General features: G+C 35.3%; 1 protein-coding gene across 1 annotated transcript in view; it reads right to left on the bottom strand.

The window, feature by feature from the left end:
- CFAP47 (cilia and flagella associated protein 47) overlaps window positions 1-24,140 on the bottom strand; it is a 460,447-nt gene that overhangs the window by 165,981 nt on the left and 270,326 nt on the right. The window contains 3 exon segments of the mRNA XM_068532596.1: window positions 5,127-5,300; window positions 6,057-6,200; window positions 6,685-6,881. Of these exon segments, the coding sequence (XP_068388697.1) occupies window positions 5,127-5,300; window positions 6,057-6,200; window positions 6,685-6,881 (515 nt within the window).

The following is a 24,140-nucleotide window of genomic DNA, read 5'->3' as shown; positions in this document are numbered from 1 at the left end:
AGACCATGTCTTAGGACATAAAAGAAGCCTCAATAAATTTAAATAAATAAATTTAAAATAACGTAGTCCTAAATAACCAATATGTCAAAGAAGAAATCCCAAGGGAAATTAGAAAATATTTCGAGCCCATATAGTGAATGTTTCCCTTTTTTATTGTACTTTTCAACTGTAGAATTTATCTTTTCATAATTTCTATATATTAATACTTACTGATACTATCTCTTTATTGAAACTTTTCATTAATTCTTCAGATACCATTTCTTTTAGTTCATTGAACATATTTACAAAGGTTTTATTATAAAGTCTCTGTCCAGTAATCCTACATGTGGGCCCCTTCAGAGACAACTTCTAGTGACTGCTTATTTTCTTGTATATGGGCCATACTCTCCTGTTTCTTTGTTTCCTTTTTCTCTGTCTCATAATTTTTGTTGTTGAAAAATATACATTTTATATAAGGTAATGTAGCCATTTTTGAAATCAGATCACTACCTCCCCATAGTTTATGTTGTTCTTGTTTTTGTTGCTTTGTTCTTTGCTGATTTAGCGATTTTTCTGGATGAACTCTGTAAATTCTGCATTCACTGTAGTGTTTGTCCACTAAATAGCTTAGTGGTCAGTAATACAGGCATACTAGCATTATTGTGCTTTGCTTTATTGCATTTTTTTTTTTTTTTTTTTTTTACAAATTGAAGGTTTGTGGCAACTCTGCATCGTTTAAGTCTATAAGTGCCATTTTTCCAATAGCATTTGTTCACTTTGTCACACTGATAATTTTTGGAATATTTCAAACTTTTTCATTATTTTTATATTTATTATGGTGATCAGTGATCTTTGATGTTATTATTGTAATTGTTTTGGCATTTTTTAGCAATAAAGTATTTTTTAATGAAGGTATGTACATTGTTCTTTTTAGACATAATGCTATTGTGTACTTAAACTACAGTATAGTGTAAACATAAACATAACTTTTATATGCACTGGGAAACAAAAATTCGTGTGACTTGCTTTACTATGATATTTGCTTTATTGTGGTGGTGGTCTGGAACCCAAACCAAATATCTCCAAGGTATGCCTGTAGTTTGTCACAGGTTTCTTTACATGTCTGAAACAATAAATCTTTTACCCTTTGTCAAGTAGCACTGCATACATATTGTGGCATACCTTCATCACTCAGGTAGTTTACAGCTCTACCTTAGCCTTAACTTCCAGCTCACACAGCACCTCTCCATCAGCCAGAGATGAAAAAACTGGCACCCTCTCTGCCTTCCCTGGGCAAGCGCACCACTCTGCACATGCACGTGGCTGACTTGTTCCCCAGGGATATGTCAGAGTTTTAAAATCCCCTATGGACATCTTATTCCCCAGATCCTCCTTTCAAGTTTTTGGCCAAATTCTAGTTGGCCATGACTGTTACTGTAGCCTCAGGCAACTGCAATGTCAAACTACTGAATATTTTTGGTAAATGTCCTGAGGATAGGGCCTTTCCATCTGAGCAAGATATGAGACAAGTCAAAAGATGACAACACCTTGCTCGTGGGGTGGGGTGTTGCTAGAGAGCTACGAGAAAGGTCAAGTTGTGACAGTGTACTGGGGATGGGAATTGTGAGGAGAGCCATACTCAGTCTGCCTCTTCCTTTGTTTGCAAGGTTGCAGTTTTCATAGCCACTGTGATTGCAAGATTGCAGAGCTGAGGAGAGGGGGAAAGAAATGGGTCAAGTCAAAATGCCACAAATCACCCTGCTCTTACCAGGATTCAGAGTTTTTCTTGAGTAAATACTCCTCAGATTGTTTGAAATCTTCGTTTAATTTCAAGATTTAAAAATTTTCATTTTGACAATTTTTGTCAGTGTTTTTATTGCTTTTAAGGAGGAACAGATTTATGAAACCCCTTGCTCCACCATTCTGGAAGTCCCAGGTCTCCTGTTTTCTTTATTGCATAACTATTTCCTACTCCTTGGTCACTTTGATAAAATGCCATAGCATTTTACCTGTATCTCAATTATATTCTCTGATTTTTTTATATTCTCTTTCCTGTTAGGGCAGTCTCAACCTTCTATTGCAAACTATTCTTGTAGCAATGAGATTAAATATATGTTAAAAGGCTTTTTTTAAAAAAATACAAAGCATCATAAAAATCAATACTAACAGCAATGAAAAACAGAACAAGGAAAAGACATGAAAAGAATATACTGAGTCTGAGTTGTTAGCAGACTGTCAAAGTGGAGGTGTACAGCAAGCAGTCAAAAATGAGTGGCTGAAGCTAATACATCTTGAGTAAAAGTATGAATTTGGCATTTGTACCTAGTTGATAGTTTGAAGCCAAAAAACTGCCAAGTGGGATGTTGTACAGACATAAGAATGCTTTAGAAGGTGGAACCTTGAAAAGAAATGAGAAGGCTAGAGGAATAAAAGGACCAGATAAGTAATAATCCAGAAATGGCACAGAAATGAGGAATATAGAATGATGTAAAATAAAGGGTGAAGAGTGTTAAGAAGGCAGATAGACAGTGCCAAACATTACAGGAGTTTTGAGGCAGATAACTTGGGAAAAGAACTGATTTTTCTTGACCAAAAGTTATGGGTGATTTTTGTGGCAGAAGTTTCAACAGAGTAGAGGAGATACAAATGGACCACCATGAAATAAGAAGTGATCATATAAATACTGCTTTTTCAAGAAGTTTAGCAATCACGTAAAATATAGAGGGTAATAGTTGAAGGGCTATTGTTAGAGACAAGTTTTATCTTATAATGGAAAATCTTTGAGAATATTTATAGATTAAGAAAAATAATCCAACGATGAGGAAGGTATTGAAAGAGAGAGAAAGAAAGAGAGGGGGGAAAAGAATGAGAATCAGCCTTGAGTGCACAGAAGCCAACTTCATTTTACACACTGAAGAATGAAGATGGAGAATCAGAAGCATTTCAGTAGTCTCAAAGGAAGTGCAAGATGAATCCTGACACTATAAAGCAAAGTTTCTCAGTCTAGCCTTTCTCCTTAGCAGCATCTCAGTTGTTTCTCAATAGAATTTCCATTGAAATACCAGCAATAAACTAAATATTATGAATGAAAAGAAAGGGCAAATTGGTAATGCTCATTAGTACATGCTGATTAAAAATAATGGTGATTTTCAAATTAAGAAAGGTGATACTTTATTCATAATATCTCTAGGGACAAATGTTTCTTCAGTCTTAAACATGTTTCTGTTCTTTTATAATTGTTGGTGCTATTTAAATATAGAAATATAGAAGAACTGGAATACATGAACAGTATTATTAATATCTTAATGAAATGACATTTAATTAATTTAATATGTAGTATCTTTAATTACAGAAAGGGCCTCACTGAAAACTTACATTCTAAAGGTAAAATTAACCAGATTCTTCAGTTTTATTTGTGTATTGAAACCATAGAAATATAGACTTTGATTATTATTTCCTGTAAGTATAATTCTGTTATGAATAGAATTCCACTTCTACATTTAATTAGAAAAATATAGTTAATATAGCATAATTATTATTTTTAAAGGCCTACATTTTTTTAAAAATGCATTCATTCTGAAGAATAAAAATTTTAAAACCTACAGACATCACCTCTGCCATAACAACAAAATGAAATAACCAATGTTAAGAAATTAAGCAATTTTTTTCTTTAACCTGTTTTCATCGAACTCATAGACAGGATTTCTTGCTCACCAGAAAATTCTGGAAGGGGAAAGGGAGTGGTGGAAAAATGATTTTTTTCCTATTTATAGCAAGTGCAAGTAGTCATGCTCTTTTCTTTTCTTTCCTTCCTTCTTTCCCTCCTTCCTTCCTTTCTTCCTTCCATTTGAAAAGCCATCCATTATGTTTGTTCATTAAACAAATCTTCCTTGAAAAACTATTATGTGCTTGATACTATGATTTATGCTAAGTACAAAAGTATGGATACGAGGGGCATGCCCCTTTTCTCACAGTTCATAATCTGGTGGAGAAGAATAATCTGGTGGAGAACAGGTAATAGAAATAGGATGTAATGTACATGATGGTGGGAAAAGTAAAAAAAAATGCTGTGGAAGCACATGAAAGGCATCTAATCCAGGTTTATGGGGATGTAGAAGGAGTCTTGGAAAAGTGGCATCTAAGCTTTGCCATAAAGAATGAAAAGGAGTTAGACATACACAGAGAAGTGGAAGATAGGGAATTGGATAGAGATTTCCAGGCTGTAGTAAAAGGAAATACTATATACAATGGCCTAAGTGTGGCTGGAGCCAGGAGTGCTAAGAGAGGAAGCTGAGCAGATAGGCTTTTGAAACACGTGAAAGCCACTTCAGGGAGCCCGGACTCAATCCTGAAGGCAAGAGATGACAGTGAAGAGTTTTAGCAGGGGAGTGAGAAGATGAGATTTTCATTCATAATATTCACTCTATTTGCAATCCAGTAAGGAAAGAAGAAGAAAATCAAAGCACATATTTTTCAAGATTACCAAAAAAAGAGGACAAACCCAGAGAATTTCTAAACTTCTGATGTACCCTCTAAAACTAGATTCAGGCATCTATGATGGATAGATATTTGAAGCTTCTTTGAGGATTCTACTGGGCACATAATTTGTAGATAAATATGGGAGTGGGGAGTAGAAAAATTTATTTTCAGATTTGCTTAAACAAATCAAGTGAGGAGGGCCAAGTACAAAACCTCATAAAAAATAAAGATGTAAATAATTATGCATTCCTTCACATTCCCACTATTATTCACACTGGTAAATGATAGCATACACTTTTGAAATTTCATGCCTGCAGATATCACATTACAATTTTAAAAGCTGTTTAAAAGTTTTTTAAAAAATATCTTTCATTGTCATGTACAATTTCTTCAAGTGAAAATACACATGACTCAAATAAGTAAATTTTAATGTGTTTTATGATTATATACTAATACTTAGATATAAAACTTGTTTGGTGCTAATTCAACTTTATAATCGAAATGGCATTTTAAAAGCTGTTGGACTAATAGAAAGGAGAATTCTAACCATCTCCTTATGTCACAGTGCTTCACCTAGTTAAGTAAAATTAAATGTTTTTAAATATCATATAATTCAATACACTCCTTCTGAAAACACTTTCATACCAAAAAAAAAAAAAAAATCTTACCTTAAATGTTAGGATACTTGTTGTATAATTGGGCACCACTATGGGTTTATTTGTTATCTCCCCGACTTGACAGTCTATGGTGATGTGTTCCAAGGCCAGCGGTCTTTTTCCAATCCCTTTTATGTCAAAGATATGCTCCATACCATCTACTTCATTTTGTAGGGTAAGTTTGCCCTGTGACAAATCAGCCAAATTTCAGCTCTATAGGAGTGACAGTTGGATGCCAACAATCTCTTCTATTTTAGTAATCTTGAATCTGATCAATGAAATGAGCTTTCAAGGAGGTGCTAGTCATTAGCTTTTCCAGTTTATATATAAATACTTCTACTGAATGAATAAAGATGAATTTCCTGTGAAAATCTCTTCATTTCTTTTCACTTTCTCTAAGTGACAGTTTAATAGGCATTCTCATACATAGCAATTATATGCCTGTTTACGTCCTTATCAAAGAAATATGACTTAAGAAAATATTTTCTGAAGTACAAACTTCCTTACTGAATACAAACAAAGCAATGATTTTACTCTGTTAAACATATTATGTAAAAATAATCCAGACATAAATATTGACAGCCTATGACATTGTGACTTTCAGAATATTTATCCCTCAAGTTACAACATTTATTAAAGTTTCAAGCAGAGTGAACACTAATGATCAAATTCATGGAAAATATAACTTTTCTTTTTTTTTTAATTTTTTAGTTTAATTTTATTTATTTTTTTATACAGCAGGTTCTTATTAGTTACCCATTTCATACATATTAGTGTATATATGTCAATCCCAACCAATCTCCCAATTCATCACACCACCACTCCCTCCCCCAGAAAATATAACTTTTCTGCAAGAAAATTTATCATTAATTATATATGTTAACATCACACATTGGTTTATTGACATATTAAAGCTAGGGAAAAAAATCAGTGAGTTCATACCATAATCTCACATTCCAAAATAGGTTTGAATGTGAGAGGATAATTCACAGTTTCACCTGGTCCAACATGTAAAACAGGAGGTCCATAAAACCATTCTCCTTCTACAGTAACTTGACATTTCCATTCATTCTTTGTTTTATTATTCTAAAGCATGAAAATAAAGACAGAAAAATATCAGAGAGACAGAAAAATATCAGTGTAAAAAATTCAAAATTCCTTACAATTATATTACCTTCCTTGATGCTATTATCACCCACTAATAGCCAAGCTACAGCCAATCACTGTTCTTAGTGCCTATGAGCCCATCTTAATCAAGTGTTAAGATCACAACTGAATCTGGAGCAGTGATCTGAGAGACCATGACTCTGCTTGGTTTGATGATAGGTTAAGGAAGTTAGAATTAATTTTTTAAGCAAAGAGATCCAGCAGAAGTGATTAATCAGGTGAGTAATATGATAACATTTATATTCGGGAATAAAACTGTGACATCAATATGGAGAAACAAATGGCCACACATAATGCAATTAGGAATCGGTAAGAGTTCAGATGAAAGGTTTGAAGGACTTTAATTGAGACAGTGGCAGTGAGAATGAAGAAAAGTACGAAAAAAAAAAAAGTTTGTGCTGACTATTGGAATATTCTGGGTAAGGGCTTCAAATGCTGGTGTTTCAAAATCAAATCTGGCCTCTGGACATTCTTCATTTACCACACCTTCAATGCAATAGACACGCACATCATACCTTGATGTCAACAAGATTTTACAAGGGTAGCGTCCAGGACTGAGAGGAACAAATCGTAAAGGAACTGGAACAGGTCCATCTGTAACTATCGAAACAATTAAAAAATGGTTTAATCATTTTTGATGGTGTAAATCCTAAGATTCATTTTCAGGTAAAGCAATATTTTATTTTTTTGTATTTAATTGTATTATATAATCCAGAAGAGACTAGGTTAGAGCAAGGTAACACATTACCCCTCAATCTCCTGGGCATTACAAGCAAGTTTATTTTTTATTAATGACAGAATATATCCTGCATAGGTCAGAGGAAGGTCTGCTCCATAAAGCCACTGAGGGACCCAGGCACACCACTCCTCCTTTGTTTACAGGTCAGGGAAGAGTAACTGAAAGTTTGCTCAAGGGCTTTTTAGTGCTCAGCCCAAAGTTAACACACATCACAGCTAACTGGTCAGACCCAACCACACGGTTCTATCTCAGCTGACAGGGGCTGAGAACTGAGAGATATATGGAATATTTGGCAAGCATTATTATCTGCCACATTTCTATGACATAGAAATGTTCTGTCCCATAGCAATCAAAATAAGTTGCAACTTGACCAGCAGATAGAAATAATTTTTCATAGTTAATAACCAAGGGAAGCCAAAAGAGGCATGTCCAATGAATACTTCTCATATCACCTTGTTATACCATATACCTTAAGTTAATAGCTAATATCATTTCTTATGGGGGCAGGCTGTCTATGCTGGTCCTTTCCTTCCAAGCAATACTACTTTTTCTCTGAAGGTCACAATTTTCTTATTCTCCAGGAAATGAGAAAATAGTTATAAAAATCTCTCAACCCTAAAGTAGGATGCAGTATAATACTATAATACAAATTTCACTGCTAAAGCCAAAGTATTTAAGTTATAGATGAGAAACAAGTGCTAAAAAAATGTTTAGAAGCCTAACTCTGTGCAAGGAAATTCTCCGAAACCAAGAAGACAAATCAAGCTTATCAACCAATAGACAAGTATTATGATATTAATTGGCTATAATTTTAATTCACTCACATTTAACACCTCAAATGTTAAAAATGACAAACTTGTTTTCAAATACACTGAAGTCTATATGCCAAGAAGACCAGTCATTCTTGCAAGAACATTAACTGTTTTAAATCATTTTTAAAACATATTGAAGATGTGTATGTATGTGTTTTATGTTCTGTGTTACATATTTTAAAAATATATTCATCATATATTATATAGAATATATTATGTGTTGTATATGTCATATATTATGTATAATGCCATAGTTATATGTTAAAAAACACTGACAGTGGATCACACTTGATATCTATATTACATCTAACCAAAGTCCAAGATTCTCAGCTGGTCTAAGGAGGAAACAAAGGCTGTCAGAATGTTGTAATTTTTATTCCGTCCTATTCAAGTACAAATCTAATTTTAGAATACAATTTTTTTTCTTGTCAAAAAGGACTCCAGGCACATTTTATCATCTGTTGTTCACTGATTACTTTCATTCTGAGAAAAGTATTTGAATTGTGGCAACATCATTAGAACAAAACAGGTGAGATAATTATTTGATTAAAATTTGTTGCTTTATTATCAGAAAGGAAGAAACCACATTTCTCTCTTGCATGAACAGACTGAAATGAAAATACTTAGATTAGGTAATTTAAATAAAATTAAACTGCTTAGAATATGAAATTTAATCAACTTAACAGTAATTTTTTTAAAATTAATTAATTTATTTATTTATGGCTGTGTTCGGTCCTCGTTTCCGTGCGAGGGCTTTCTCTAGTTGCGGCAAGTGGGGGCCACTCTTCATCGTGGTGCGCAGGCCTCTCACTATCGCGGCCTCTCTTGTTGCGGAGCACAGGCTCCAGACACGCAGGCTCAGTAATTGTGGCTCACGGGCCTAGTTGCTCCGCGGCATGTGGGATCCTCCCAGACCAGGGCTTGAACCCGTGTGCCCTGCATTGGCAGGCAGATTCTCAACCACTGCGCCACCAGGGAAGCCCCAGTAATTTTTTTAACATCTTTATTGGAGTATAATTGCTTTACAACAGTAATTATTATTTTCATCATTGATAAAGAATAACTAGCCATTTCATGGTAAACAATAATTGAAATGCACAAGCTCAAGTATAAAGCTTCTATCAAAAGCTTTATGTTATATACTATTTCCTTTTCCCTAAAAATATGCACTTCCTATTGATACTGAGTCTGAAAGTGAAAGCCAAGGACATTCTTCAGTGTACATTTTCCAACTCATGAAATGTTCATGAGCAAAGACCCTAAGAAATAAGCCATGCAAGCCCCTCTCCCTTACAAGTCCAAAAAGAAATTCATCATAATAGTGGAATTCATGGAAATGATGGTTTTGTTGAAGATATATTGATAAAACAGTATTTCTTTTTCTTAAACATCTGAAATAATTTAATTAATTCATGCTAGAAAAAAAGAGTAGGAATATTATCATATGTTACCAACATGAAGCTACTTGTGGATTAAGGTATTCATCACACAGTATCCGCATCACCTTAGATGTAAAATAGCAGAGGTAGAGACTTTTCATATTTAGAAACTTGGAAATTTTCCTGGCCACACTGTGCCACCTTAACATCATTCTCCTTTAAGGACATGTTTTCTCAAAGTCTTTTCCAATTCTGCTCTGTAGCAGATGTCATCCATGCCCTGCCATGTCCCCTTGGCATTTAATCCTCCCTGCAGGCCAGTGGCTTTATGGAAAACAGCTCCTTTCTCCTTGAGGGCTTCCTCTAGTCATAGGAAGGTGCTTAACCCTCGCATGGATCAGGCCAGAAGTGACAGTTAATGCCTGCAGTTGCAGTTCTCAACAAATAATGTATCAAACTGGCGGAGAAATAACCTAGCTTCTTTATCCTTGGGTTGGAGTAACTCTGAGGTGAATTCTACACCAACTCACAGAGATTCCCCAGTGCAACTGAGCCCAAATTGCTCACAGTGACAACTGCTCATGAACACTCCCTGAATTGGCTTCCTCTCTTTGCTGTCTCTCACTCTCTCACACTGCTACCTACGGTTCCTGAGATCACTTCTCAAACTACTTGCTCTCAAGACCTGGTCTCAGGGCCTGCTGTTGGGGATCCCCAACCTAGCACATACCCTTAGACCAAGGAAAGAGAGCTTGCTGTCCTGGGCCTCATGCTTTCTAGAGCCTTACTCTGACTCTCCTGCCATTGTCTCTCTGCACATGCAAGGAGGACATGGGCCCACTGGGACAGGCCTATGTTGAGCCCAGCCCCATCCTTGCTCCAAGTTCATGGGATGTCACAATTCACAATCCAAAGTGCTTTGATCCCATTTCCAGTGCCTGCACAGAACTCTTCCCTATGTCAGTCCTCCTGTTGGAAGACTCTTAGAATTGAAGAATTCTAAGTTAGAATAGCCACCTCTAACTAAGAGGTGGCTATTAAGGGGAAGATGTCAACCAAGATTAATTATGTGGGCTGAGGTACCTACAAATTTGTACACAAGCCCTCTTACAATACATGTTAGATGTGAAGGAAAAAAGAGAATGGGGTGGGCACATGCCCAGGGCCCAGCTATCCTGTGTTTTCATGTTCTAGTGCAAAACTCTGAGGAGGCCAAGAATTCTAAATTCAAATTTGGTCTTCTAGGTTGGTATAAAGCTTTATTTCTCAAGGTGGAATAATAGACTATATTCTATTTAAAACTTTGTTAGTTTGATTTACCACTTTTAAAATTTAGATATATGGTATATGGGCTTCCCTTTGTACTTTTGACCTGGGCATTACAAATGTCAGGGACAATCTGGACCTGTCCCTTCCATCCTTACTCTACTAGATGTAGCTCACCTGGGGCCTTTTCTTTACAGGTGATCCTAGTAACTATGGGAGTTGCTAGGGTTCCGTAATGAAAGATAACCAAAGATACGTAAATTTACCAGATTATAGTTACTAAAGAAAATAAAGGAACATAAACAGAGAATCTCTCTAATGAAAAATACTTATTTTTATATAACTTTAGCTACTGGAAGAAGTCAGTGTGATCTACCGTTTTTAAAATAACCCATAAAAATGGGCATCCAGCACATATGATCTAACAATCCCACTCCTGGGTATATATCTGGAGAAAACTCTAATTCGATACATGCACCCCAATGTTCATTGCAGCACTACTTACAATAGCCAAGACATGGAAGCAACCTAACTGTCCATCAACAGATGAATGGATAAAGAAGATGTAGTATATGTATACAATGGAATACTACTCAGCCATAAAAAAGAATGAAATAATGCCATTTGCAGCAACATGGATAGACCTAGAGATTATCATACTTAGTGAAGTAAGTCAGAGAAAGACAAGTATCATATGATATCACTTATATGTGGAATCTAAAAAAAAATGATACAAGTGAACTTATTTACAAAACATAAACAGACTCACAGACATAGAAAACAAACTTCTGGTTACCAAAAGGGAAATGTGGGGGAGGGATAAATTAGGAGTTTGGGATTAGCAGATACCAACTACTATACATAAAGTAGATAAGCAACAAGGTCCTACTGTATAGCACAGGGAATTATATTCAGTATCTTGTAATAAACTACAATGGAAAAGAATATGAAAATGAATATATATATATATAAAAATATATATATATAACTAATCACTTTGCTGTACACCTGAAACTAACACAACATTGTAAATCAACTATACTTCAATATAAAAAAAAAATCAGTGACAGAAAAAGCTTGTATTGAGGGGTGTCCATGGGTCACAGGGTTTCCAGGCGTTCTCTCTATACAGAACATGCCCTTATATTTCATGATTTTTTCCTGAAGCATGTGTTAACTTTGTCAGGATGCCCTAAATATCCTATATTCAGTCTTTTCCAACAAATTGCAAAATTTTGCTGTTAAAAAAAATGTGCAATTTCAGATCCTAGAATAGCTCATGGTTGGGACAATAAATCAATACCACTGTTTTGGTCAGCTAAAACAGCATAACAAACTCTCCAAAACTTAGTGGTTTAAAAAAAAAACCCACCGTTTATTTGTTCATGATTCTGTGGCCTAACCTCATTTGGGAAAGTTTACCTGCTTCATGTGGTATTGGCTGGGCTCACTCATGCATTAGGACCTCAACTGGGAATTCTGTCCATGAGCTCTCTAATCTTCTATGAGATGAGCCCAATACTTTTCATACAGTACAGAAGAATTACCAGTACCAAAAGAATGAGAGCCCTGGCACAAATGGTTATCATATATCTGCTTCTTTTGAATTCCTTAACAATCCATTGGCCAAAGCAAGTCACATGGCCAAGACCAGGGAGCTGAGACCACATATAACAATGTGTACAGGCAGATAGGATCCACCTGGGCTTTTACTGAAAGAATCTACCATGTCTTAACTCCAAAGCAAGATACATGCATTAAACTGGTGAGGTGAAAGATGCAATCCACTAACAGTTAAAAGTTCTGTTTTCTAGTTTTAGTTCCTCTTCTACATTGTGTGATCTTGGGCAAACAACTTAGAGGTCTTTTTCAGAATTCAAGTTCTTAATCTGTTTAAATTAAGGAGTGAGATTTGGTCAGTAGCTTTCAAACATTTTATTTTTTGGCTTGGTGGGGCAGGGCGGGGTGGGGAATGTATCCGAACAATACCTAAGACAGAATCTCAGTATATAAAACAAATTAACCTAGAGTCAATCTGGTTGAAGTAAGACACTAGAAGCTCCTATTCACTTCCACAGCCTCCCTACAGACAAACCAAAGCACTTCAGAAGAATGTTACAGCTCTAAAGAATATAATTTGATTAACTGATCTCCTAGGTTTCTTTCTGCTTTAACATTCCATGATTATATGAAAGTACGTCAGAAAAGTGGAAGAGACTAGGTAATACAGTAAATTGGTCATTATCTTCTATAGTTAATTATATAAGGATATTACTAGCAAACAATAGTCAGAAATCCTTAATTCAGAAAATGAGGTATTGAGAGAATGAATAAATTTATGATATGAATTCATTTATAAAATGAACTTATAATAAACAGATATTTATTTGTTATAAATTAATGTATGAGTAATTATATTTTCAAATAATGTTTTGGCCTATTTGCTAATCCCACTTCCATCTACTACTGGAAAGATTTAGTCTAGATTTTTTTCCTATTACACAAGTAAAGGACCAAATCACTTGCTAGTTGGAATTTTACCCATTTTAGTTACTTTATTATGTTCTTTTCGGCACATGAGCATCTACCTCATGAATACTCTGGCAAAGTAAGTGATAGATTCATTGTGTGCTAACGATTTCTCATTATTGAGTTTACTCATTTAATATCAAAATCATGAAGTGTGCCAAAAGACTTCATATAAAAAAGAAAAAAGTTCAGCAATTGCAATTTAAGAGTGTGCTTGATTTATTTTCTAAAATGTTTTCATTAGCATCATCCACTCAGGTAAAACTATTTTCTGAAACGGTTCACTGCTTAAACTGTCAAATTTAGTATACTATTCAATAAAATAACAATAATTTAAAATGATAGAAACCCATACTAATTACTGACAAATTCAATTTTTGAAATATTGGTTAAAATGGGTCTTACCACTTCAAAAGAGGCTGGCTGAATTACTTTTGCTTTTCTATCACCAGGAAGATCTAAAACAATATTTAAGGGTGAAAGGAAAGAGAGAGATAGGAAGAGAGAGGGAAAGGGGAAAAAGAAAAAAAAGAAGAAAGGAAGATGGAAGGAGGACAAAAATAAAGGAGAAAGGGAAGCTGGAATTGAGGAAGGAAAAAGAATGTTTGGGGGATGCTAGGAGAATGGCATGTGACCTTTCCTAACCAACTCCAAATGGTTGAGAGCATCAGACTTGTTGCCCCATGAAGTTTCTAAGTATCTGCAAGCAGAAAAGCCTGGTATGCAGCTCCCTGTCAGATTTTACTGAAAGGCAATACCTATACATCCCCCCAGGTGCCCTGAAGCACAGGAAAAAGACCAGAGAGGGATATCAAAGTACTATAATAAGTAAATGGCAAGAACTGCCAATTATTTCCAGCACAGTCAAGCTAGGTTTAATAGGTACAGGAATACCTAATCTTATTAATTGCATTGGTCAAGACTAGTAGGGCCTTACTAATGTTCTGTTGGCTTGATGTATCAATTATTGAGAGATGTGTAATAAATCTCCCGCTCTGTGGATCTGTTCATTTTTCTTCCATATTTGCCAATTTTTGCTTTGTACATTTTGAGATTATGTGATTAGGAGGAAATAAGTTCAAAATTTCTCTCTACATTGGAGTATTCCTTTTTAAATTAACACATTTATTTGCCCTAAAGTCTACTTATTCTTTTTTTTTTTTTTTTTTTGGCAGCACTGAACGGCTTGTGGGATCTTAGTTCCCTGACCAGGGATCGAACCCGGGCCCGGCAGTGAAAGTGCTGAGTCCTAACCACTGGACCACCAGGGGATTCCCTAAAGTCTACTTATTCTATATTTATGCCAGCTATTTTTTGATTAGCTAATACCTGGCATAAGTTTTTGGATATTTTACCAGGTAATTTTGTAAACAGCATAAAGCTGTATTTCACTTTCCATTGTGAAAATATCAAATTTTATATTTATCATGATTAATGATATGTTTAATATCTCATTTTGTGATTATTTTATTAATCACAGCTCTTTGATTCCAAGTTTTTCTTCTGAATTCAATTTCCTTCATCCATAAGTAAATCCTCCTTTGTTCTTTTAGCAACTATCTGTGAGTTTTAAATTGTCCCAATTTCACTGTTGAATTGAAAATAATTTTATTTCAATCTTACTCTTGAGTGATAGTTTACTGGCATTTAAAATTCTAGGCTGACAGTTAATCTGCTTCAGTACTACAATACCATTGTCTTCTGGCTTCTATTGTTCCTATTGGTAATTCTGCCTTCAGTATAATTTTTGTTCCTTTGAAACTAATATGTCTTTTTCTCTTGTTGCTTTTCAGAATTTCTCTTGTCCTTGCCATTCAACTGTTTCACGATAAACTATAAGTGTGAATTTAGGTATCACTCTTTTAACTTCTAGCATTTAAAAAACCATTCTGTCTTTTCCTTTTTCGTTTGCTTCTATAAATAGGAGAGGGTTATCTTTCCTAAGTGGTCACTTCTACAGGGTCTCACTTGCCTTTCATTCTGCAGCGATCTCTTAGATCTAAATGTGGAGGTAGCTCAATGCATACCCCGGGTCAATTTCCTGTATCAAACAAGCATATGTCTATTAGATGTAGGGGGGGATATTTTTTATATCCACTGGCAGGTTTCAAATCACCTAAGGGAAAATTTACATCTTAGAAAATTTCATGAACTTCCTGTTACTGGATAAACTCTAATCCCACCAACAACATGTACCAAAAATCACCTGGACTCTTCCAATCTCTGTCACCACCACCAGATCTACATGCTAGATTCTATACATCCTTATGATAAAATGATGTTCTTCCACATTTTCCTCTTACAGTTACAGCCATTTTAAGTTCAGGGGGTTTGTTTTCTTAAGAGAGGTGCAAACAAAGAAGTGTTAATAGAGGATCACCTTGGAGAGTATTTCACCTATATTCATTCATTAGAAAAATATTTTAAAACACCTACAATGTACCAGGAGGTATGCAATTAGGAGGCAGCTTCCTAGTTTTCTGGTATGTTGCAGAAAATAAATTTCTGAGGAAAAGGCAGATCATGGGACTAGACTGTTTTCTTTTTATACCTAAATTATGTTTTAATTGAGCATGAGCCTATGGAGGTTATTAAATGTGTTTTTCAGTCAGGCCACATCCTTTCAGGGACTACTGGGAATTCCTCATAGGATTTATGCAAATGAATGGCTGTTATCTTTACTTTATATTGATATTGAATTTCTGAATTTCTGTATGTCTTCATGGATCATTTAATGGAAAATTAGGAGACAGCCTATCATGGAATTGTAGCTTGCCGGTATTTAAACTAGGAAGTTGTCTTTTTCATATAACTTTTCTCAGAAGACAAAATTTCCAAAAGAAAAGAACTAAAATAAGATTTCACTTTCTAATTAACCCCTCCATGGGGATGGAAGCAAGAGATTGCAGACAGCAAATTAACTTTGTGTTTTGCATTTTTAATTCTGAATACCGTAAACTTTCTCTAATTGTCTTGTATTAAATATAAAATGTTTTGAACAGAGTTGAGTTTTAAATTCTCATAGATTGATTTACTAAGTGTGTAAATTAGTCTGAATGAACTGTTAGGAAGCCAATGAAAAGCACATTCTCTAGGACTTAGACCAGGGGAAAAGGTTATACAATTTTTGATTAAATGACTCCCTAAGCGTACTATTGCACAGCATATATTCACTATTGAACACCTAATAGGAAGAATAAGACACTGCTTAAAATTCACATCTTTTTTACTTACAGGCTTTATGTCCACAGCTATAAAACAATAAAAGGCAAAGTAAGACATTTATCAAACTGAAAATACCTTATATTAAAACTATAAGGATAAAGAATATACACAGTCATGGATATTACAATGATTTTGACTTGGTTATGCAAATTATTTGACTTAAAGTATATTTTCATTGATAACATAGGACACAATCACATCTCATTACTGCATGGTACAGAGTAAAAAGAAAGAAGCTGGAGCTGGCAAAAACCCAAGCGTTAGGACAGGACACGTATAGGCAACTCAACAAGCTATAAACTCTGACTATGGGAGGACAGGTATAGGAAGGTAGCCAGATAAGAAAGTCATTTTAGTCAAACAATAGTTATGACTGGGATTTTCAAAAGTAGGAAGTGAAATTATAATCACGTAAGTGGTCCAGAGAAAAGAGGAACTAGGTCAGGCTGATGTCAGAGGCCAGTCTGCAGTCAAGGCCATTATGCAGTCAATGCAGTCAAGGCCTAGGCCATTTTGTGATGTAAGCCTGGCCACAATGCTTACCCTTGAACAGGTCTCCGTAATTAATTTTCTTAAGGGAAGTGAGGGAATGCAGGAACAAAGGAAAAGCAGTCAAGAAATGATAGTTCAGTGATCAAACAGAGTTCTAGTTCCTCCTCAAGGGATACACATAACAATATGATACATATCTTTGAGTTCCCAGGTAGAGGATGGAATGATGATGTTGACCTTTTCTGTTTTTTTTTTCAAAACAATTACAACACTGTATTTGAAAGGAAAGAATCACAGATAAAAGCTTTGTGAAAATTAAAAACAAAACACACTGAAATCACCGTGGTTGTCTCCCCAAGGGAGGAAGCGGGGGGTCTGTGGACAGCCAGATTTACCTTTTCTGACGTGACCAGTTTTCACAGCAAGTGACCACACCATGTGGGAAGGAAGAGGACACTTCATTGGCAGAAGAGGGATTTTTCAAGTCAGGAATAGCTTAATTGAATAAGAATAAAAACTGTTGAAAAGGCATTTCTCTTTGGCGTGGGTAGGCTGCCAAAGGAGTGTTTATTGCCAGCATCACTGAAGTCTGCCAGGTTGGCCCCCTCTATGGGTGCATGGAGATCACTGCAACAGCCCGGGAGTCCAGCTGGCCCCTCTGGCTGGCGAAGCGTGGACTAGTGTCCTTTAAGACAGATGTTGACCTTTTCTGACTTCAGTCAACTAAAGCTTGGACTTTGTCAAGCTTTGCCCAGATTTTATGCTGAATTCTCCTCTGCTCAAGACCCTTCATGAATATGCATACACCACCCAAGTCCCTTCATGAATATGCATGTACCCTTAGCTTAAAACTTCCCCAATTTTGATGTTCACGGAGACACTTCTTTGGGAAAGATCCTTGGTGTTTTCCTTACTTGCTGCAAGTAATAAATCCTTCCTTCTCCCGATCTTTGGCTTGGCTGTGTCTTTTGACTCAACACCCACCAAGAGGTGAGCCCAGTTTTTGGGTAACAGAGGAGCATTTATCAGTTTGAATTGTATATTATGGTTATTATGTGCCCACTGCTGTTACTTACACTAGTCTATAAGCTTCCTGAGGATAAGAACTTAGATTTCTTCATCATTTGAATCCCTTGAAAACAAATCCAAATGAATGAACAAAACTCTTTTTAATTTCAATAAAATGTAATGAAATTTCTAACAAAAATAAGTTTTTTAAAGTAACGAAACATGAAGAATGGAAGAGGTACAAATACTACAATTAAACGATAAATTTTTAGGACAAATAATTAAGTGAAATGGAACACAGCTTAGATATGAATATAGGTATACATTATTGATTAAATTATTTTTATAAGTGAGATAACATGTAGTATGCCAAGTCAATCCACGCTATCAATCCTCCACAGAAATTCCTTCCTAACTTTTTCAGTAAGCATTTCCAGTTCTTTCTTTCCTGCTATCTTAAGATTTGTTGGAATTGCATAATTACAGCTCACATATTTTGGTAAAGATTTATATATTATCGTATAACATTCATCTCAAAAATCACAATATTAACTGCAAGTCTAAAATCATTTTTTCTGAGAAACACCAAGGTTGATGGCTAGAAATAAAATGAAAAGAACAACATGATGTTTGTAAAAGGGACTTCATACAGAAGGGAGAAACTCAGTGTCCCCACAAGTGAGGCAAAGAAATGAAATGGAAAAGAGTAACTCTGAAATGGAAAGAGATGGGACTGATCATTCTCAGCAGCTCAATCATTTACCCACCATTGCGGCCAGATTACAAAAGCACATGACCAATTTTCTGACTCAGCCAAGGAATGGGTGAGCAGTGACATTAGACACCCTTGTGAATTGAGGACAATACTTTCATCAGTGGGACTGACCCCTGCACCCTGAAGTATGATTAGGGAATGGGAGCAGAGGATTGTCACTGCCCTTGAACATATTCTCCAAAGGTAATGCATGTCATTGACTCAGATTAGAATAAAAAGCATGATAGAAAGCGGAGTAATCACTAAAATATAAGTATCAATGGTCAGACTTTGAAATGTGTAGATAAGGTGCTCATGGTTTTACCTTTTAAGTAACTACTCACCTACCAACTGCTGAAACTAACATCACCCCCTCTTTCACTGCATCACCAGACCCCCCTTTTCCTAATGTTAGATCCAAATACGCTTCAACATGAAGTCTAATGGTTAGGTGCACCTGGGGAAGCCCTTCACATCCCAGAGGTGGTCAGGAGGCACCTCTCCGAGGAAAGACAGCATTATGATTTCCTTCCACAAGAACTATCATGACAGTATCTGTCATGATACTTATTAAAACACGAAAGACAAAGATCAAAATGTTTGAAGCATAGAAGACAAATAAAGAGTCTCTGAGATTCTATGTTTAGTGGTAAAATCCAGAAACTTACTAAACATAGGAATGGTAAATAATCATAGACACAATGCTTAAAAGAATCTGACTTCATATAGCTTCTTTACGCTTTATGACACCCATGTGTATATTACAGTGGAATGTGCCACTAGTTAGCATCCTGTGCATTCAAATAAGTATACAATCACCCACAAACTTAAAAACAAAATTCCGGTTCAGCCACTATTTTTCTACTGACTTTTATTTTTAAAAAATGAAAAAACGTTTTATACTCTGTTCACCAAAAAATAAAATGATATAGCAGTGACAAGCAAAATCAGAAGATTTTCCAAACTATGTTAATGCGGTTAACTTACCTAACTACTTTCCTGATTGCTAAATGTCACTATACTAAAGTCTTGTGCATGAAATTTAATACACCTTAATTAAAATCCCTTTTGAATCACCATGCATGAAAATATAAAATGGACTTCATAAAAAATTGCACCTTCATTTTGTTTTTCTGAAAAATAAAGAGTGACTATTGCACCAGAACCTTCAAGCATTACATGAAAAGTTGATCAAATAGGGGAAGAAGACCATGCAGTTATTTTCAATCAGATATTATGTGGTAAAAACAATTGATTTAAAATATAAATGGCTGAGAGTTATGAACAGAGCTGACAATTATACACATATAATAGGTCAACCTAGCCACTAATAATTGGTAGACCATTTAAAATTGAAAACCAGAGGCAATACCCTTTTTATTAAAACAATATTACTACCATTGTAAAGCAATTATACTCCAATAAAGATGTTAAAAAAAAAAACCAATATTACTGAAGTAAAAATTTGGGTTAAGTTCTCACGTGTCTTGTCATATTTCTCTATGCTACAGCCACTTCCAGTATGTCTAACCAGCTAATTATCCAAAAATGTAATACCCTCAGTCAAAAAGATGGAATGAAAGAATGAGTCACAGAAGAGCAGGAACCAGTACTGAAAATGCCATTCAAAACATATGTCCCAAGGATGGCAAACACTAGGGACAACTTTTCGTATCAAATTTCTAAAAGACAGGGACCCTCTCTATTGTGTTCACTGCTATATCTCTGGTGCCTGAACACTGCTTACACACAGCAGGCTCTCAATAAATATTTGTTGAATAAAGTATCGCATCATTTAGCATCTTTGTTCAAAGAAGGTGAAGATTTATGTTCAAGAGTGAATTTGTAATAGGGAAGAAACTTGGTATTCTATTACAAGTTAATCACTAAAGGGATTTTACCTATAAGCTTAAATTACACATAATGGCCCATCTCTGGGAACCCTGCATCCCATGTAATGAGTGTTAAGTTAAAATACCTTTGTTTGGCTCACAGGAAACATCCTGACCAGGCCCACCTGTGAATAACTGCAGGAAGGAAGAAATTAACGCATCCCCTCCTTAGGCTGACCAGAACCAGGAAATGTTTGACGTCACTCCCTCCTCTTTCAGTATAAAAGAAGCCTAAATTCTAACTCAGGCAAGATGGTTCTTTGGGACATTAGTCCACCATCTTCTCAGTGTGCTGGCTTTCTGAATAAAGTTGCTATTCCTTTCCCCAACAACTTGTCTCTTGATTTATTGGCCTGTTGAGGGGAGAGCAGCATGAGCTTGGACTTGGTAACAAATTCTGTCACTAACTACTTGATTCTAGTTAAACTGTTGAACCTCTCTGTGTTTTAATTTCCTCATCTATAAATGTGGAGGCTGGAGCAAATCAGTGGCTTAAAACCTGTATTCACCAGAACCCCAGCCTTATGAGAATCTGCTTCATGAACCACTACTGGGGATACAATAGGAGGTAGAGCTCTGGAGCATCTTCTCTAGTTTTGAACAGAGAAGCTTTACATTTATCTAACTTATATATTGCATGGCTCATAATATTTCAACCTGCCTTTCAAAATATCTATTATTATTCTTTTTCTTTTTTAATAAATTTATTTATTTATTTATTTATTTATTTATTTATGGCTGAGTTGGGTCTTCGTTGCTGCGCACGGGCTTTCTCTACCTGCAGCAAGCGGGGGCTACTCTTTGTTGCGGTGTGCGGGCTTCTCATTGCAGTGGCTTCTCTTGTTGCGGAGCACGGGTTCTAGGCACACAGGCTTCAGTAGTTGTGGCTCGTGGGCTCTACAGCGCAGGCTCAGTAGTTGTGGCGCACGGGCTTAGTTGCTCCGCGGCATGTGGGATCTTCCTGGACCAGGGCTTGAAGCCGTGCCCCCTGTATTGGCAGGCAGATTTTTAACCACTGCACCACCAGGGAAGTCCCTCTACTATTATTCTTAATACACTCTTAATCAATGGGTCAAGAAGAAACCAGGGAAATTAGAAAATATTTTAAAATTAATGAAAATGGAGATAGAACATACAAAAACTTATGGGATTCAGCTAAAGCAGTGCTTCAGGGAAATTTACAGCTGTAAATGACTATTACAAAAAGAAGAAAGATCTTAAATCTAAGCCTAACCCTCCACCTTAAGATACTGGAAAAGGAAGAACAACCTAAGCTTTAAAAAAGTAGAAAGAAAAAAATAATAAAGATTAAAGGAGAAATTAATGAAATAGAAAAGATAAAACAATAGAGAAAAATCACTGAAACTATAAGCTAGTTCTTTGAAAAGATAAACAAAATTGACAAACCTTTAGCTAAATGGACCAAGGAAAAAAGAGAAGATATTCAAATTATTAGAATCAGAAATGAAAGTGGGGGCATTACTTCTGTTTTACAGAAAAAAATGGAATGTAAGAGAATGCTATAAACAATTGTATGCCAAAAATTAGATAACTTAAATGACACAAACTAGGAATAGATGGAAACTTCCTCTGTCTCATAAAGGGCCTCTATGAAAAACCTACAGCTATCATGAGAATTTAAAGACTGGATTCTTTCTTCCTAAGCTCAGAAAGAAGACAAGGAGGTCCCCTCTTATCACTTACATTTAACATACTGGACATATTAACCAGATCAATTAGGCAAGGAAATTAAAAGAATTCATTTTAGAAGGGGAGATGTAAGACCATCTCTATATGCATATGACATTATCTTGTATATAGAAAATCCTCAGGAATCCAGTAAAACATATTAGAATCAAAAATCAGGTTAACAAAGTCACATGATATAATTTCAATATATAAAAATCAACTGTATTTCTATATATTTGCAATGAATAATCCAAAAATGAAATTAAGAAAACAATTCTATTTACAATGTTATCAAAAGGAATTAAATACTTAGGAAGATATTTAACAAAAGAAATACAAAATTTCCACTCTTAAAACTACAAAAAAACTAAGGAGTACCTAAAGAAATGGAAAGATATTGCATGGTCATGCATCAGAAGACAATATTAAGATGACACTCCTTCCAAAATTGATCTACAAATTCAATGCAATACCTATCAGAATGCCAGCAGCTTGTTTGTAGAAACTGACAAGCTGATTCTAAAATCCATATGGAAATGTGAGGATCCCAGAACAGCCAAAACAATATGGTTCAAAAAGAACAATGCAGCAGGACTCACAGTTTCTGATTTCAAAATTTACTACAAAGCAATAGTATTAAGAAAAGTGTGGTACTGGCATAAAGATAGACCTACAGATCTATGGGATAAAACAGAATTCAGGAATAAACGGTTGATTTTCAACAAGGGTGCCAAGATCATTTAATGCCAAAAGAACAGTGTTTTCAACAAATGGTGACAAGCCCACTGGATAGCCACATGCAAAAGAATGAAGTTAGACATTACCTCAAACAAGATACAAATATTAACGAAAGTGGATCAAAGAACTGAATCAAGAACTAAAGCTGTAAAATTCTTAGAAGCAACAGAGGACTAAATCTTCATGAACTCGAATTTGGCAGTGGATTCTTAGATATGACGTCAAAAGCAAGAACAATAGGAACAACTAAACAAGATAAACTGGACTTCATCAAAATTAAAAACTTTTTGCTTCAGAGAATACTATCAAGAGAATGAAAAGACAACCAATAGAATGGGATAAAATATTTGAAAATCATATGTCTGATAAGGTATTGTATTTAGAATACATGGAACATTTGCAACTCAATAATAAAACGGCAACTCAACTTAAAAGATAGGCAAAGGATCTGACTAGACATTTGTACAAATAAAATATATAAGTGGCTAATAAGCACATGGAAAGATGGTCAACATCATTAGACACCAAGGAAATGCAAATCAAAATCACATGAGATATCATTTCCACCCACAAGGATTGCAACAATAAAAAAGTCAGACGATAGCAAGTGTTACTGTCGATGTGGAGATATTTGAACCCTCATACACTGCTGGTGTAACGTAAAATGGAACTGCCACTTTGGAAAACAGTCTGGCAGTTCCTCAGATGTTTAAACATAGAGTTACCATATGATTCAACAACTCTACTCCCAGCTATGGATGTGTGCATGTGTGTGTGTGTACGTGTGTGTGTGTGTGTATATGTATTACACCCAAGAGAAATGAAAAAACATTTGCACACAAAAACGTGTACACTAATGTTTATGGCAACATTATTCATGATAACTAAAAGGTAGAAACAACCCAAATGTCCGTCAAATGACGAATGGATAAACAAAATATGGTATAGTCATACAATGAAATATTGTTTGGCCATTAAAAGGAATGAAGTTCTGATACATGATAAAACATGGATGAACTATAGAAACATTATGCTAAGTGAAAGAAGCCAGTCACAAAAATACCTCATATTATATGATGCCGTTTATATGAAATCTCCAGAATACCAAATCTGTATATAGATAAAGTAAATTAACGATTGCTTAGGGCTAGAGGGAGGGATGAATGATAAGAGGTTGATAGCTAAAGGTTACTGTGTTTCTTTTTGAGGTCATATAAATGTTCTAAAATTGAATGTGGTAATGGTAACATGTATCTATGAATATACTAAAAACCACTGAATTATATACTTTAAGTTGGTAAATTGCACGGTATGTGAATAGTATCTCAATAAAGCT

Source organism: Eschrichtius robustus, chromosome X (genome assembly GCF_028021215.1).
Source record: "Eschrichtius robustus isolate mEscRob2 chromosome X, mEscRob2.pri, whole genome shotgun sequence".
Classification (NCBI taxonomy): Eukaryota; Metazoa; Chordata; class Mammalia; order Artiodactyla; family Eschrichtiidae; genus Eschrichtius; species Eschrichtius robustus.
The sequence above is the reverse complement of the archived record's forward strand: the minus strand, read 5'-3'. Positions and strand labels throughout refer to the sequence as shown.